The sequence below is a fragment of the Osmerus eperlanus genome, chromosome 23 (genome assembly GCF_963692335.1).
Source record: "Osmerus eperlanus chromosome 23, fOsmEpe2.1, whole genome shotgun sequence".
NCBI classification, from domain to species: domain Eukaryota; kingdom Metazoa; phylum Chordata; class Actinopteri; order Osmeriformes; family Osmeridae; genus Osmerus; species Osmerus eperlanus.
The window spans coordinates 1,479,336-1,494,374 of NC_085040.1; the positions used below are offsets into that span (position 1 = coordinate 1,479,336).

At 45.7% G+C, this 15,039-nt stretch overlaps 5 protein-coding genes across 5 annotated transcripts in view; 3 read left to right on the forward strand and 2 right to left on the reverse strand.

Moving 5' to 3' along the window:
* LOC134009572 (mucin-2-like) overlaps positions 1 to 15,039 on the forward strand; it is a 202,174-nt gene that overhangs the window by 107,444 nt on the left and 79,691 nt on the right. The window lies entirely within an intron of this gene.
* On the forward strand, positions 641 to 2,230 carry LOC134009974 (cerebellin-2-like). The gene is made up of 4 exons (XM_062449774.1): positions 641 to 1,151; positions 1,299 to 1,364; positions 1,486 to 1,617; positions 1,836 to 2,230. The coding sequence occupies exons 1-4, from the start codon at positions 935 to 937 to the stop codon at positions 2,126 to 2,128; spliced, it is 708 nt and encodes a 235-aa protein (XP_062305758.1). The 5' UTR covers positions 641 to 934; the 3' UTR covers positions 2,129 to 2,230.
* Positions 2,227 to 5,959, reverse strand: si:ch211-63p21.8 (kelch-like protein 33). The gene is made up of 4 exons (XM_062449773.1): positions 4,945 to 5,959; positions 3,854 to 4,826; positions 3,534 to 3,704; positions 2,227 to 3,157 (listed from the first exon to the last, which is right to left on the reverse strand). The coding sequence occupies exons 1-4, from the start codon at positions 5,795 to 5,797 to the stop codon at positions 2,638 to 2,640; spliced, it is 2,517 nt and encodes an 838-aa protein (XP_062305757.1). The 5' UTR covers positions 5,798 to 5,959; the 3' UTR covers positions 2,227 to 2,637.
* On the reverse strand, positions 6,948 to 10,252 carry LOC134009566 (kelch-like protein 33). The gene is made up of 4 exons (XM_062449101.1): positions 9,481 to 10,252; positions 8,418 to 9,357; positions 8,150 to 8,320; positions 6,948 to 7,936 (listed from the first exon to the last, which is right to left on the reverse strand). The coding sequence occupies exons 1-4, from the start codon at positions 10,079 to 10,081 to the stop codon at positions 7,405 to 7,407; spliced, it is 2,244 nt and encodes a 747-aa protein (XP_062305085.1). The 5' UTR covers positions 10,082 to 10,252; the 3' UTR covers positions 6,948 to 7,404.
* Positions 11,681 to 12,899, forward strand: LOC134010087 (complement C1q-like protein 2). The gene is made up of 2 exons (XM_062449955.1): positions 11,681 to 11,921; positions 12,393 to 12,899. The coding sequence occupies exons 1-2, from the start codon at positions 11,681 to 11,683 to the stop codon at positions 12,674 to 12,676; spliced, it is 525 nt and encodes a 174-aa protein (XP_062305939.1). The 3' UTR covers positions 12,677 to 12,899.

Sequence of the window (15,039 nt, forward strand, 5' to 3'; positions counted from 1 at the left end):
GGAGGAGAAGAGAGAGGAAGTGGAGGAGAAGAGAGAGGAAGTGGAGGAGGAGAAGAGAGAGGAAGTGTAGGAGGAGAAGAGAGAGGAAGTGGAGGAGGAGAAGAGAGAGCTTGTGTGTTTGTGACGGGTGGGAGGAACCGAGTAGTGCAGATGAGGAAGAGGAGAGCGGGCCCGGGGGAAGAGGGACCGTGAGGTCAAGGTCATGACAAGGTGCACCGCAACACACAAGCCTGTGTTCTCCACCTGCCCCAACACCTAAGACTGTGACCCTGACGTAATGGAATTCAAATGAGGCTTACGTATTTTATATGATATATTACGTACAAGACAAAGTGTAAGCAAATACAGATGTATTTGGTCTGAATGTTCCATTACACTCATACTGTGTCATCGTTACTTTAAGCATGTGAGATGATCAGCCTGACAACACATAGAATGTCCCAGAAGGCGTTACCATGACAAATCTGTCTTTACACTTCACTAAGTACCTGGAGGGGAATTAACCCTTTTTTAGACCAAAGTGAATGTATGATCCACTGAAAACAGTCAATGCATCCATACAGCGTAGGTAGAGTTAACGTATAGTACAATAAAAATACATATTCTTGAATGTTGAATTTGAGCCTAACTCATTCATTCACTCTCTGAAAAATGTCTGTTTCTGTTCACATAATAAGCGCCCTTGGCATGTAGAATTAATGTCATGTCATTCAGTGTTGAGTCGACATGTTTTACTGGAATTAACATTCATAGGATTTTCCCAGAACAAACATGTCCAGACTTGAGTCTTGAGTCAAACCCACTCCTCCCCCTACACCTCCACCTCCCCCTGAAACACAACAGAATATAAACTGTGTTCGGGTTGACCAGCTGCATACTGCAAGCAAACCAGGGCACCAGGGATATAGACTCAGACAGACAATAGTCAAACAAAATGGTGGGTAGCATAGTTGTTCTGTTGGCCTTGTCGGGCTGCTTGTCACTGGGGACTGTGCAGGGCCAGAGGGGTGATCTGGACATCGGGACAGAGTTGGATGACATCAGAGCTAAATTACAAGGTTTGAAAGACTTGGAGGCTCGACTGAACCACACAGAGAAGGAACTGGAGGGGCAGAAAGCCAAAGTGGACAGACTGGAGAAAGAGAACGAGGGTATGTTATTTTCAGTGCTGATAAAAACAGGTGACCTTCATCGTTAAAAGAAAAAAAAACAATCCAAATGTTATGTCTACAGGATAATATACTTGACTTTCTGCATGGACATGGGTTCATCGTTTTCTCTCTTCCTTACGATTGCAGAAATCACACATCGACTCAACGCAACAGAGGATGAAGTTGAAAAGCTGAGAAACAGTGGTTCTAAAAGTGAGCCTTCGCGTCGCCTTCCGCTCTGTATGTTTGGGTATCCCTGCACCTGAAACGCAGCGGACTTGAAAATGCATACCAACCTCAGTATTGTGTAACCGTGTTCCTTGTGTGTTCTCAGAGCGTCCACAGGTGGCCTTCTCTGCGTCTTTGTCCAACTTCGGGGAGATCTACAAAGGGCCGTGCAGCGACACGACCCTCATCTTCAAAAGAGTTTTCTCAAACATAGGCAACGGTTATGACCAACATACAGGTATGGTCATATTATTAGAACGTGTTTATGTGGGTGTGTCTGAAATAGAGATGAAGAGGGAATGCATCTCATTATCTGTATTCAATCAGCTAGCATTAACTTATTTCTGTTTTGTAATCAGCTAAGTTTAGCTTGTAGCTAGCATTAGTTTGTTTTTGCATATAGTCAGCTAGCAATAGCTTGTTTCTCACTTGAACTCCCTCTCCCTGACTCGCCAGGTTTCTTCAAAGCGCCAGTAGAGGGCCTGTACTACTTTACCTTTAGCACCTTCGGCTACAACACCCACCTGGTCGGCGCCGTCTTGATGAAAGGTGGGGTTCGCGTGGTGTCCACCTACGATCACGTGTCCTCGGACTCTAGTGACGGAGGAAGCAACGCGGTGGTGCTCGAGCTGAAGGCCGACGAGAAGGTCTCAGTGGAACTGTGGCAGAACGCCAGAGTGTTCGACAACATGAACGGACACACTACCTTCAGCGGATTTCTGCTGTACCCATTGGGAGACAGAAAGTAGGACGGGAAGTGACCTAAGCGTAAAAATGAGAACCCCTCGCTAGGAGCTAAGAATCCCACCACATAACAGTATTTACTACTTTTAAAGAGATTACCATCAACATTTCCTCATTGTCTTGCATTCATACTCAATAAAATACAAATATGTCATAAAATATGGTCATTTTTCCAAACTATGAAAATTCATAAACGTATGATATATGATTTAAAATAATTTAAGCGAAGCTTCACTCTCCATCAAGTTCTGTGGCTTGAGGCATCAACTGTTCGAAGTAGCCTACAAACTACCTGTTTATAAGGTTTGTTACTCTGTCTTACCTATAAGATGTCTTTGTTATTCATGTGTGGACTTATTTATACATGATACAGTAGATGCTAATCAGTATTAAATAGAGAAGATTTGTTGTTCTGTCCAAAGTACTGCAGCTTTAGTGAAGCAAATCCTTTTAATTCAGCATATCAATTGAATTCATAGTTGAAGTTTATATTAATGTTTCAGAAAGATCACGGTCACAGTCTTAGGTGTTGGGGCAGGTGGAGAACACAGGCTCGTATGTCAGTGTTGGGTCCAGGCATACTGCCCATGTTCTCCCAGCGCTGGCTGCTGGGATCATAGCGGTGCACCAGCTTGCACTCCCTGTAGTCCTCCTGGCAGTACCCTCCCAGCACGTACAGCTTCCCCTCCAGGACTGCCGAGGCTGGGCCAACGTGAGGGACGGTCAGGGGGGAGATGGAGCTCCAGGAGTCCCTCTCAGGGTCGTACACCTCACAGGACAGCTGGCTGGCGTAGAACTTCTGAGAATTACACACCCCTCCGACCACGTAGAGGTGGCGACCCAGAACCTCCATGCAGTGCAGGGCCCTGTCCAGGTTCATGTCGGCCAGGTAGGTGGTTCCTCTCTCTGGGCGGTAGAGGAACATGGACACCAGACACTGGTAGCGGCAGTCGAAGCCTCCTGAGATGAAGATCTCACCGTCCAGCACTGAGGCTGCGCATCCACTCAGAGCCTGGTGGAGATGTCTGGAGAAGCTGGAGAAGAGGGAGGTTAAGAGCTAGTGGAACAGAAGAGATGGGATTTAATAACAGACAATAAGGAACAAGGAGGGATAATATTGTATACCTACACATACCTCTAGATGTCACTGAAGTACCATCTGTATAATTCCCTGGAAACTACTACTTTATACTGTATACAGGAAAACACACAGAAGCTAGAAAATTTGGAAATGTCAGATTATTATTCACACCCTCTCCTCCAAATCTCCCTCCCACACACCTCCCCACCCCCCACACACCTGCTCACCACACCCCACACCCTCCGACCTCACACACCTCCACTCACCACACACACACACACCGTACACCACACACACACACACACACACCGTACACCACACACACAAACCTCCAGGCGTCTGACTCAGGGCTGTAGACTTCCACCGTGTCCATGTTGGCATTGATGTCTCTGTCTCCTCCAATGGCATAGAGTCTCTCTCCTCTAACCACCAATGAGAAGTTACTCCTATGATTCTGCATGTCGGCAAGCCTCTGCCAACTGCCCTGCTGTGGGTCATACCTGTATGAGTGTGTTTATGAAAGAACAAGGTCAATAAAAGAAAGTTTTAGTTTAGTTTTAATAAAATACCTTTTCGTTTTGCTTTCGTATGTCATCATTGACTGTACAATGTACAGTATAGAATAGTTTATTTTGATGATCCCCTTTACCTGTAAGCTGACTTCAGTGTGTCGTCTTTAGCGTAGAATTCACCCCCCCCGACCACATAGAGCTGCCCCCCCAGCACCGCCACCCCGTGTCTTAACCTCGCCTTCTCAGGCATCTCTCCCAGAATCCTCCACTCCACCTCCTTCACCAGCCCTGTGCCGCTGCGTAGTGAGTTGGCGAACCACAGCTCTTTACTGGGAACACGTCTACCTGTGTCCAGGTCCAGCTGGTCCCCACCCACCAGAACCAGGACATCTCTGGGCTTCCGGACCCGGTACCGGTTCTGACTCCCAGGCAGACTGATACTGAACTCCCTCAGGGCTGACCCATAGAGTTCCACCTCCTCCTCCCCACCTCCTCCTTCACCTCCTCCGCTGCTGCACTCCATCCGCAGGTTGACTGCCCGCACCTCCCTGAACTCCCGGAAGGTCATGAGGGGGAATCGCACCCCGGTCATAAGCTCCCTTGCCTGGGGTAGCCTGGCCTCCTGATCGGCCTGCACCCACGACACCACCGCCCGGAAGACCCACAGCTCCGAAGGAGCACAGAGTCCGTCTCTGCGCAGGAAGTCTAGGAGCTTCTCCGCAGGTAGATCCAGGAACTTGGCGGTGGACGCCACGTCCAGGAAGTTCCTCAGGACAAAGTCATCAGCCACCTCGAGAAGCTCCATCATCCCGTAGGCCTCAGCGAAAGATGCCACGTCCAGGCAGGATCGGGCGTCCATTTCCTGTTGCAGGAAGTTGAGACACAGCGAAAGGGCAGCCTGGAATTGTAACTGGAGGGCGGTGCAGCTGATCTCAAAGACATGCCCCCAGCTAAGGGGGAGGGACCCGCTGTAGGAGTGGCCAATCAGGATCTCCAGCTCGGATGCCACCAGGAAGGGGAGAGTCACACAGTACTGCTGGGATTCTTTCATCCCACTGGTGAACATTGCTCTGAAGTAGTCACTACTGGCAGCCAGGACAACTCTGTGAGCTAGCAGGAGGAAATACAATTGTATTTGTTTTAGATTCATCTTCATTGCATGGTAAGACTCCATAAGTACTTCTTGTTTCACAGTACACTTTAGTGAAACTATAAAAATTGTACCTACCATAAAATGGAGTCCCATCCACATCCAGTACGACATCACAGCCTACTCTCTGTGTCCACAGCTGTCTGATGGACTGAAGACTGATCTCCATCTGTTCTGCAGCTGAGATCTTCCTCTCCTCTGTCTTCTTCTGTCCTCCTATCTTCATCTTCTCCTCTTCCTCTCTACAGAGGTCCAGAACTCTGGGAACTCCCAGTACTTGAGCTGCAGTCTGGATCTGGACCACATTGCCTGTGTGCAAAACTGCTATGACCCCAGTGTAGGCAAACTCCAGCACCCCCGCCAGCCCTACACGGTCCACCCCAGGACCCAGAAACATCGACACCTGTCTCTGTCTGTTCATGTTAACAGATCCTCCCCTCTTCTCCCACTCTGCATCCCCGTCCTGCAGACTGTGGTGGACCAGCGAGCTGACAGCAGCCAGGACAGGGGAGTGAACCTGGAAGCTCAGCCCATCCTCAGTGCTCAGAGTCAGGTCAGTGAATAGAGAGGAGTCCCTGAACTCCTCCAAGGTCTGGAACAGCTCTCTTGCATGTGTGTCTTGGCTGTAAGTGGAGATGTTCTCCTCCTCTTCTGAACCTTCCTCCTTCTCATTCCACCGCTCCTCCTCCTCCTCTTCTTTTCCCTCCCGTCTTGACGCTCGGCTGTTCTTCTTCTTCATCTTTCTTCCATCCTCGCCGTCCCTCCGTCTCAAACCCATCCTGGTGTCGTTGTAAGCGACGATCCTCCGCAGCTCTGGGTCGTCCTCCGCTAACATCTCTCCTCTCTCCTTCATCGCTCTTCTTCTTTGCTCCTTCTCTCCCCTCCAGCGCTCCTCCCATTCCTCGGGCAGGCGTCCTCGTGTCATCTCCATGGTTACTGCTCCGTCAATTCAAGCTCTTTTCCCGACTAAACCCTCTGGTAAAAATCCATTTCACTCATAGAGGGTCTCTTATTTACATTTCATCCTCCAGGGCTTATCTGTCTGTCTCTGATGCCTCTACTGTGTGTCAGTCTGTCTGTGTGTCTGCCTGTCTGCCTGCCTGTCTGTCTGTCTGTCTTTCTGCCTGTCTTAGTGCCCCACAGCATCTCATATAAACATCGACATCAACAAGCAGCTATTCTTAGGTGCTGGGTCACAGGGGTTCTGTTTCAGTCAGAACTCCGGCCTGTATGACAGTAAACTGCATGCAGCGACTGAAGCGGCAACTGCATGGCCTTTTCACTAGCTTCTGTTTCAGGCTTCTACTTTACCTATTTGACATTAAAAACTAATATGTAAAAGTTTCATGTGGTAAGCCGCAATCATTTACACACTACTGCAGGGCTGGCAACTCACGCATTGGTCGTGAGACACACGCATTTCAACCATTTCACACGCTCTCACGCCACACCTTGTATATCTCATGCGGAAAAGGCAACGGCAACCAAGTACCCCTGTTAATGTTGTAAACAGTAACACGGACGAGGCGCTGGTTCACGGAGTGAAGCAACATAGACGCGCTAACAGCCCTGAAAACTCCGCTGGGGGGGGGGGGCCCGTGAAAGCTCGCCACGGGGGGGGGGGGGGGGGGGGTTGGGGGAATTGTGGTTGGACCCCCAAAATACCTCACTCCAAGGTTTTTGGAAAAGTTGGCAGCCCTGACTACTGTCACCAGCATCTCCTTCCAACAAACAAATTACTAGAAAGAATAAAGAAAAGGAAAAAACAGTTCATCAGAGGCTCAGTGTATCGTGAGACAGTTTGATGGATGATGTCCTGCTCATCCAGCTGCCATGCTGAGCTGAGGGACCTGAGTGTGATGCTGGTGGAGCTGCAGAGTCTGCAGTGCAGGCCACTGTGGGGCAGCAGAGATGGCACTTCTGGTACAAGATTCAGATTCAGTCTGGCACTTTCAGTACAAGATTCAGATTCAGTCAAGTACTACGTCATACTATTGTAGAATAGAATCATATATAGAGATCTTTTCTGTATAGATAGAAGTTCTCTCAACAAACCCCCCCAAAAAACCTGCACAAAATAATAATATGAAGTACAATCATTGTATTTATTTCACAGAAAATTAGCATAAACACAACATTTAAAGTAGGCTTTGCTGTTTGTTTAAAGTGGTTACATCTGAACAAGTGCAGATATATAATCTATAATTATATAAATGTCACTGCCACTTATATACTTTAGTAGCTGAAAAACTAAAAAACTAAAGACAAACAACAGTATTTATAAAACACCCTTTGTAGAATACCAGAAAAAACTAAACAACAAAATCAGTCTTACAAACTATGTTGTCTCAGGTAAATGCCGAGCTTTGAATACATTGAGCCCATCCCCAATACTCTCCATAAGCAACATGCTAACTGGAGCTGACATAGATTTCTTTCTGAGTTTCTGAAATACAAAAATTAACAATAGCATTTTTCTGTTAAATTAAAGTGCCCAAAAAATCCTCTAATTCCAATGGTGCGTGGAACTACACTGGTTTACTTTGGTAATTGTCTCAGATGTGCCGGCAGGGGAAGCACACATGCTTGTAAAGCGATGCTGGGTCCAGGCATACTGCCCATGTTCTCCCAGCGCTGGCTGCTGGGATCATAGCGGTGCACCAGCTTGCACTCCCTGTAGTCCTCCTGGCAGTACCCTCCCAGCACGTACAGCTTCCCCTCCAGGACTGCCGAGGCTGGGCCAACGTGAGGGACGGTCAGGGGGGAGATGGAGCTCCAGGAGTCCCTCTCAGGGTCGTACACCTCACAGGACAGCTGGTCAAAGTAGCCCCTCTTGGTGTCAGCGGTGATGCCACCTGTTACGTACAGGCGGTCATTGAGGGTCTCCATGCAGTGTAAGGCCCGGGGTTGGATCATGTCAGCCAGGTAGGTGGTTCCTCTCTCTGGGTGGTAGAGGAACATGGACACTTGACACTCATAGTTGCAGTTGAAGCCTCCTGAGATGAAGATCTGGCCGTCCAGCACTGAGGCAGAGTGGCCGCTCAAGGCCGTGTCCAGAGGTTTGCAGGAGCTGAAAGTAAGGTAGGTTATGTTTTTTAATGCAAACTTAAAATACTTAAAGTCACAATATTTGTAATTGTGACTATTTAATATGTATTTGTCTGTCCCTGTCAGATTGCCCTAAAACCCCTTTACAAACAAGGTTTTTGATTCCATCAAGAACCATTTCATCAAGAACCATTTCCTCAAACCAATGTGTCAAAAAGTTCCCCTTCCATCTCACCTCCAGGAGTCTGTCTTTGGGCAGTAGCGCTCCACCCTGTCCAAGTTAGCCTGGTATTCGAAGTCTCCTCCTATGGCATATATCACACCATCCACAGCAACCACAGAGAAGGAGAACCTTGGCTCCTGCATGTCGGCCAGCTTCTGCCATTCGTTCGGAGCTGGGTCATACCTGATGAGAGTCAGAATTGAAGAAACAATATTGAGACAAAGCTGACGTCAATGAAAGTTTGAACTTCAAAGATGAAACCTTTGATTGTTCAGCTCACCGCCAGGCTGAACTCAGGGCGTCCGATCTGTTCCAGAACTTCCTGCCTCCGACCACGTACAACTTCCCCTCAAGAACCACCACCTCATGACTAACCCTGGGTGTCTCTGGTATTTCTCCCAACTTCCTCCACTCCACACTCTTTACAATGCCAATGTGGTTCCTCAGGGAATTACCAAACCACAACTCTCGGCTAGGAATATGTACCTGTGTATCCTCACAGAACTGGTTTCCACCTACCAAGACCAATGTCTGTGTGGGTAGGTAGATCCTGTAATGGTTGTCTGAGGCAAAGCGATAAGACCAGAATTTTTTCAGTAAAGTCTTCAAGAGATAAACAGAGTTGCAATCAGTCCATATCTTCATGGCTTTGATCTCTTTGAAGTCTGTGAAGGTCATTAAAGGGAACTGAACCGTTTTAAGCAGCTCTCTAATCAGTCTAGGACTGGTCATGGGATTGACATCGATCCAGGACACCACTGCCTTAAATACAACAAGTTCAGAAGACACACAGAGGTAGGGGCTTCTCAGGAACTTACGAAGCTTCTCAAAGGGCAAGTCTCGGAACTTCTCTGTGACTGAGACCTTATTGAAGTTCCGGAGGACAAAGTTGTCGGCTGTTTCGAGAAGATCCGCCATCCCAAACGCCTCAGCGAAGGACGCCACGTCCAGGCAGGAGTGGACGCCTATTTCCTGCTGCAGGAAGTCGATGCACAGTGAAAAGGCGGCCTGGAACTGTAGCCGGAGGGCGGTGCAGCCGACCTCAAAGACACAGTCCCAATTGAGAGAAAGTGACCCGCTGTGCGAGCAACCAATCAGGATCTCCAGCTCGGATGCCAACAGGAAGGGAAGAGTCACACAGTACTGCTGGGATTCCTTCATCCCACTGGTGAACATTGCTCTGAAATAGGCACTACTGGCAGCCAGGACAACTCTGTGAGCTAGCAGAAGGAAATACACATTGATTTATTTCTGGTTTGTTTCAGCTAAATGTGCTCAATTTGCATAATATTCCATATACTGTTTTCACCACTACATGTAGATGAAGAAGAAATTATACATACCATGAAAAGAAGTTCCATCCACCCCCAGTACGACATCACAGCCTACTCTCTGTGTCCACAGCTGTCTGATGGACTGAAGACTGATCTCCATCTGTTCTGCAGCTGAGATTTTCCTCTCCTCTGTCTTCTTCTGTCCTCCTATCTTCATCTTCTCCTCTTCCTCTCTACAGAGCTCCAGAACTCTGGGAACTCCCAGTACTTGAGCTGCAGTCTGTATCTGGACCACATTGCCTGTGTTCAAAGCTGCTATGACCCCAGTGTAGGCAAACTCCAGCACCCCCGCCAGCCCTACACGGTCCATCCCAGGACCCAGAACCATCGACGCCTCTCTCTGTGTGTCACCATCAACAGATCCTCCCCTCTTCTCCCACTCTGCATCCCCGTCCTGCAGACTGTGGTGGACCAGGGAGCTGACAGCAGCCAGGACAGGGGAGTGAACCTGGAAGCTCAGCCCATCCTCAGTGCTCAGAGTCAGGTCAGTGAGTAGAGAGGAGTCCCTGAAACCCTCCAAGGTCTGGAAGAGCTCTCTAGCGTACGTTTGTCTACCATAGACTTTTCTCATGCTTATGTCATCTCCATGGTTACTGCTCCGACAATGCATCACTCCGTCCCTTCGAGCTGTTTTCCTGACTAAACCCTCTGGAAAAAATCCCTTTAACTCATAGAGGGTCTTTTATTTACTTTTCATCCTCCAGGGCTTATCTGTTTTTTCTGTCTGTCAAAGATGCTTCTACTCTAGGTTTGTAAGTCTGTCTGTATGTGTGTCTGCTTGTCTTAGTGACCCACAGCATCTCAGAGGGGTCATCCGACATCAACAAGCAGCTATTCTTAGGTGCTGGGTCACAGGGGTTCTGTTTCAGTCAGAACTCCGGCCTGTATGACATTAAACTGCATGCGATTCAAAAGCCTCAATGTGACTCAGCAATAAGTGAGGTCATGTGGTTTGAATAACAGTAGACCAGTGTAGTTTCAGCGCTATAACAGGTGCTAAAGCTGTGTGCTACTGGAAAACCCTATTAGTCCATTGGTAGATTGCCAGCAACTGGACTCTGTAAGCCCACAGTCTAAAGGCCTACAAGTTTCTCATCAGTTATAAAAGAAATGTGGTAGATATTCTTTGTTTTTTAACATGCACGTCGTCAATCATGTCTCCACGTTGAAATACATGAACTAAAAAACAAACCGAAGATCAAACAATTTGGTCCGACGTTATCAGATACATGCAGTGTTTACAACAGTGCCGTTATCCAGTATAGAACATATCATTGTGTGAAAAGGTTCAAATCAAATTTATGATGACCTTTGTTTTTGCCAAGACTCATTTCCTTGTCACCCTTGCTCTGCAGTGGTAAAATCAGGCTGTGGATGTTTAAAATCACCACGTAACAATGCATTAAACATAATCCCTTCAAATTCAACATTACATTTGACAGTGAAGTACCGTAACATTACACATTCGCATAGCTCAATCTCCATTACATAATTTGTATATTTTCAACTGAAATGTAATACCACATAAAGGCTCAGTTTCCCGGCAGTCTAGAAAAATTATTCTATGTAGATCATGAATTGTGTTACATTTACATTTACATTTATTCATTTAGCAGACGCTTTTATCCAAAGCGACTTCCAAGAGAGAGCTTTACAAAGTGCATAGGTCACTGATCATAACAACGAGATTGTGTTCTTAATTTAGGTGTAGTCTTAATCCATGTCTGGGAAACTGTCTGATAGTGTCTTAGTTTAATTGCCAATATCAATAATAAAACACAGGGCACCTTACTCAGTATCAGTTATGACCCTTGCTATGTATTATAAGTACACCCTCTAATTTAGGCAAGATAACAGGTACTACAACGAGTATAAAATGGGTCTGCAGTCTGAGTTAGAACAGAGTTAGCAGAGGACTGTGAAACTGTCAGGTACAGCATCCAACTGCAGAATGAAGAGAGTCAGTAACCTGAGTCACCTTCTGCTGCTCCTGCTTCTGTGTGTGTCTACCTCACTGTCTGAGGACGGAGGAGGAGAGGTCAGTGAGAATGACATCACAGCAGAGCAGACTCACCCAGACCAGGCTGGTGAGGTGGAGGAACATGAGGTGGAGACGTTTGTGACGTTACTTAAACGTGACTTACTTTACTTAACCAACATCTTAGGCTTCCTGCTTATATTTCCATGTTGCACTAGTACATATGCCTACATGTCTCAGATAGGCCTACAGTTGAATACACAGCAATATCATTTTTTGACTCTCTCGCTTACCTATTTAAAACATGCCAAAGAACTAGAAACATTTGTTTTTCACAAAGGTGAGCCAAAGGTGGCATTTTCAGCCTCACTCGGAAGTCCACGAAGACATCTGGGACCATACAACACAGAAACAACACTGGTGTATGAGACAACGTTCATCAACATTGGCAATGCCTACAACCCAAACACAGGTAGGTCCAGAGAAAGTGTGCAACATAACGTGGAGGAAATTGGGATTTCTGTTGATGAGAATAGATTGTGTCTATGTGTCAGGTTGAAAAGATGTTCTGGGTCAGGAGACTTACTCTTGACTTACTTGGGGGTATCTCGTTGCTATGATCATTGACCTATGCACTTTTGTAAAGCTCTCTCTTGGAAATCGCTTTGGATAAAAGCGTCTGCTAAATGAATAAATGTAAATGTACTCATATGCAATGACATTCTATTGATGAGTGAAAGTTCTATGGATTAGTAGTGAATAACGTAAATACGCAGGAAATCCCAATTTCCTCCACAGTAACCATGGATGCAGTCTACTTTGTAACCACAGCTACTCCCACGCCAATCCCATGACTAGCTTTTTTAATAAGAAAGTCTGGTTCGACACCAAGATAAAAGTGACAATTTTGCCCTTTTCTTTTTGTTTCTCTTTATTCTCCCAGGCATCTTTGTGACTCCAGTCAGAGGTGTGTACGTCTTTAGTTTCTCAGCTTTCCATCACGGCACTGGAGCTTTAACAGGCATGAGTCTGACTCGTAATGGCCACAGAATAGTCTCTGTCCACGATCAGAAGTCAGGAAGCGTTGATGACATGGCGTTCAACAGCGCCACCTTGCTGCTGGAGGCGGGAGACCAGGTCTTCATGCGTCTCTGGGCTAACTGCATGCTCTACGATGATGGAAACAACTACAATACCTTCGGTGGGCATCTGATCTATCCCATGTAAAGTCGTTATTTGTACTGTATCACTCCCAACTTCGTTTCCCCCCAAACCACAAGATGGAGAAGAAGCACTCTGTGGGACTTGTCTTATGAGACTTGTGTTGTGAATACAATATAAATATTTTTATGTAAATAACTCTCTGTAAATGAAATTGACTTGAAATCTGTTTGTGATTTGTATACTGTAAAATGTCCAGAAATAAATTGTGTTACATGTAGTCATTAAAGTAAGCAGCAAATATGTTCTCCCACATGATTACAGTAAATGTCTCAATTAGATCATATTGAACTCAAACTGGTCTAAAGGGAGAGCTGGTTCACATACTCATCAGAGGTAATTTTATTAATAAGAAAATTCTAGTCCTGTTCAACACCGATATCGATTTGACATTGTATCAGGGGGGTCAGACGGCTGAGCGGTTAGGGAATCGGGCTAGTAATCTGAAGGTTGCCAGTTCGATTCTCAGGCGTGCCAAATGACGTTGTGTCCTTAGGCAAGGCACTTCACCCTACTTGCCTTGGGGGAATGTCCCTGTACTTACTGTAAGTCGCTCTGGATAAGAGCATCTGCTAAATGACTAAATGTAAATGTAAAACAATCAGGAAACGAGTCAATGTTTTTATGAAGTTTGTTCATAACGGCAGACAAAAAGTTGACTGCATAAAAACCACAATCGTAGGCTACACATCAACACACACACATAGACACAAACATGGAAATACCCGTTTCTCTTCTAGAAGTGTCCACAATCACCCTATTTGACCTCCACCAAGGGAGAGACATTTAAGTGGACAACCAACTTTTGTGAAAACCAACAAGTCCTCCTATTTTTAGTTGTTGTCCTTGCTGTGTCTTTAGGCCTCAGCCTCAGGACCCTGTACTGTCTCCTTACTTGTAGGACTTATCATAGAATAGTATAGGCCCTGTATTGATTTTATACATGTCGTATCAAATAAAGTACTGTTTGGTTGCACCAGCCTTTGCAGGGGTTCCCTGCCCAAGTTGGGCAGGGAACCCAACTTGTATATGAGTGGATCCATTGAGGAGCCCTCACACACCTATATGTGCAGGTGGCATAGTCATGTATGTTACATGGACACATACGGTTAGAGTGAGTGGAAACAGGGTGGAGATGCATCTAAAAAATGCTGCTCTATCAATGAGCTATCGACACACTAGTCGGGAGAGCTTTATCGTGCAGTCTATCAAGGCCTTTGTGTGAATGTCATGTTGCATCTGCAAATGTGCACATAATTATGTTCCTTAATGTTATGTTCAGGGTTAAACGAGACACAGGTTGTATTTATCTTAGTAACTGGTTGAACTGGTTGTCAGTATCAGTTTAGTTTTTTGTGTGAGCCATAAATGCTTAAGTGAAAGTTTGCTAGTATTTTTCATTTTTTATAAATTTATTATATTTTTTAAGCAATCTGACCAGACTGCTGTATTATACACATTATACACCTTAAACACATTATACAGTTGTTAAAATGATGGCTATTTTAACTCTTTGTTACTGTAATAAGGTGGCCAATATGATAAACAAATCTCTGTAGGTATGTTTACTGCCCTAGTCAGAGGAATCTACTATTTCACCTTTACTGCTTTTGACTGAGATATCGCTGGAGGCAGTTTGTGTTTTGGTACGACAACAAAGAAGGAAATGAAAGGTCCTCGTCCAACAGCGCCACCCTCATGTTAGAAGTGGGAGAGCAGGTTCATGTAATACTTTGGAAAGGACTTCACGTTGACGATGATGTCAACCACTTCTCCTCATTCAGTGGTTTTCTACTCTTTCCCATGTATAGATAAATATTTGATTAGATAATGCCAGAGTATGAGATGCCTGTCATTTTGGCAACATTGAAGGACGTGGTGAAATATTTGTCTGCTAATTTTCAATCATTGTTTTTGCTCTTCTCACCTTATCAAGTGCTGTCAGAAACAGTTGAAGACGTATTAAATAATACCCAATTGCTCTGAAAGTACCAAGTCAATGAAAGGAATAATACAAGTTCAGGACAAAATCAACGTGTTTATTACATATGTAAGGTGCAGGTGTCTGATACACTCAAGTTGAGTATCACAGAAGACTGGACAATGAATACAGGAAATCAAGGGAGTATATGGTTTCACAATATGGGAGGATACAGGATGATTAGCATAGCATTCGCAGGCACAGAAAAAGGACACTGTATGCTAGATAGCTTTTGTTTAGGTCTTTAGATAAGGCTCCTAAGCCTTGTCGCTCCTTCCATTTTTCTCATTCAAAATAGACAACACTTTGGCAATATTGTGACCTCTGACTTACATTAGTCACACAGGCCTTTCCTACTCACACCGTACAAAGACCTAACTTATGGCTA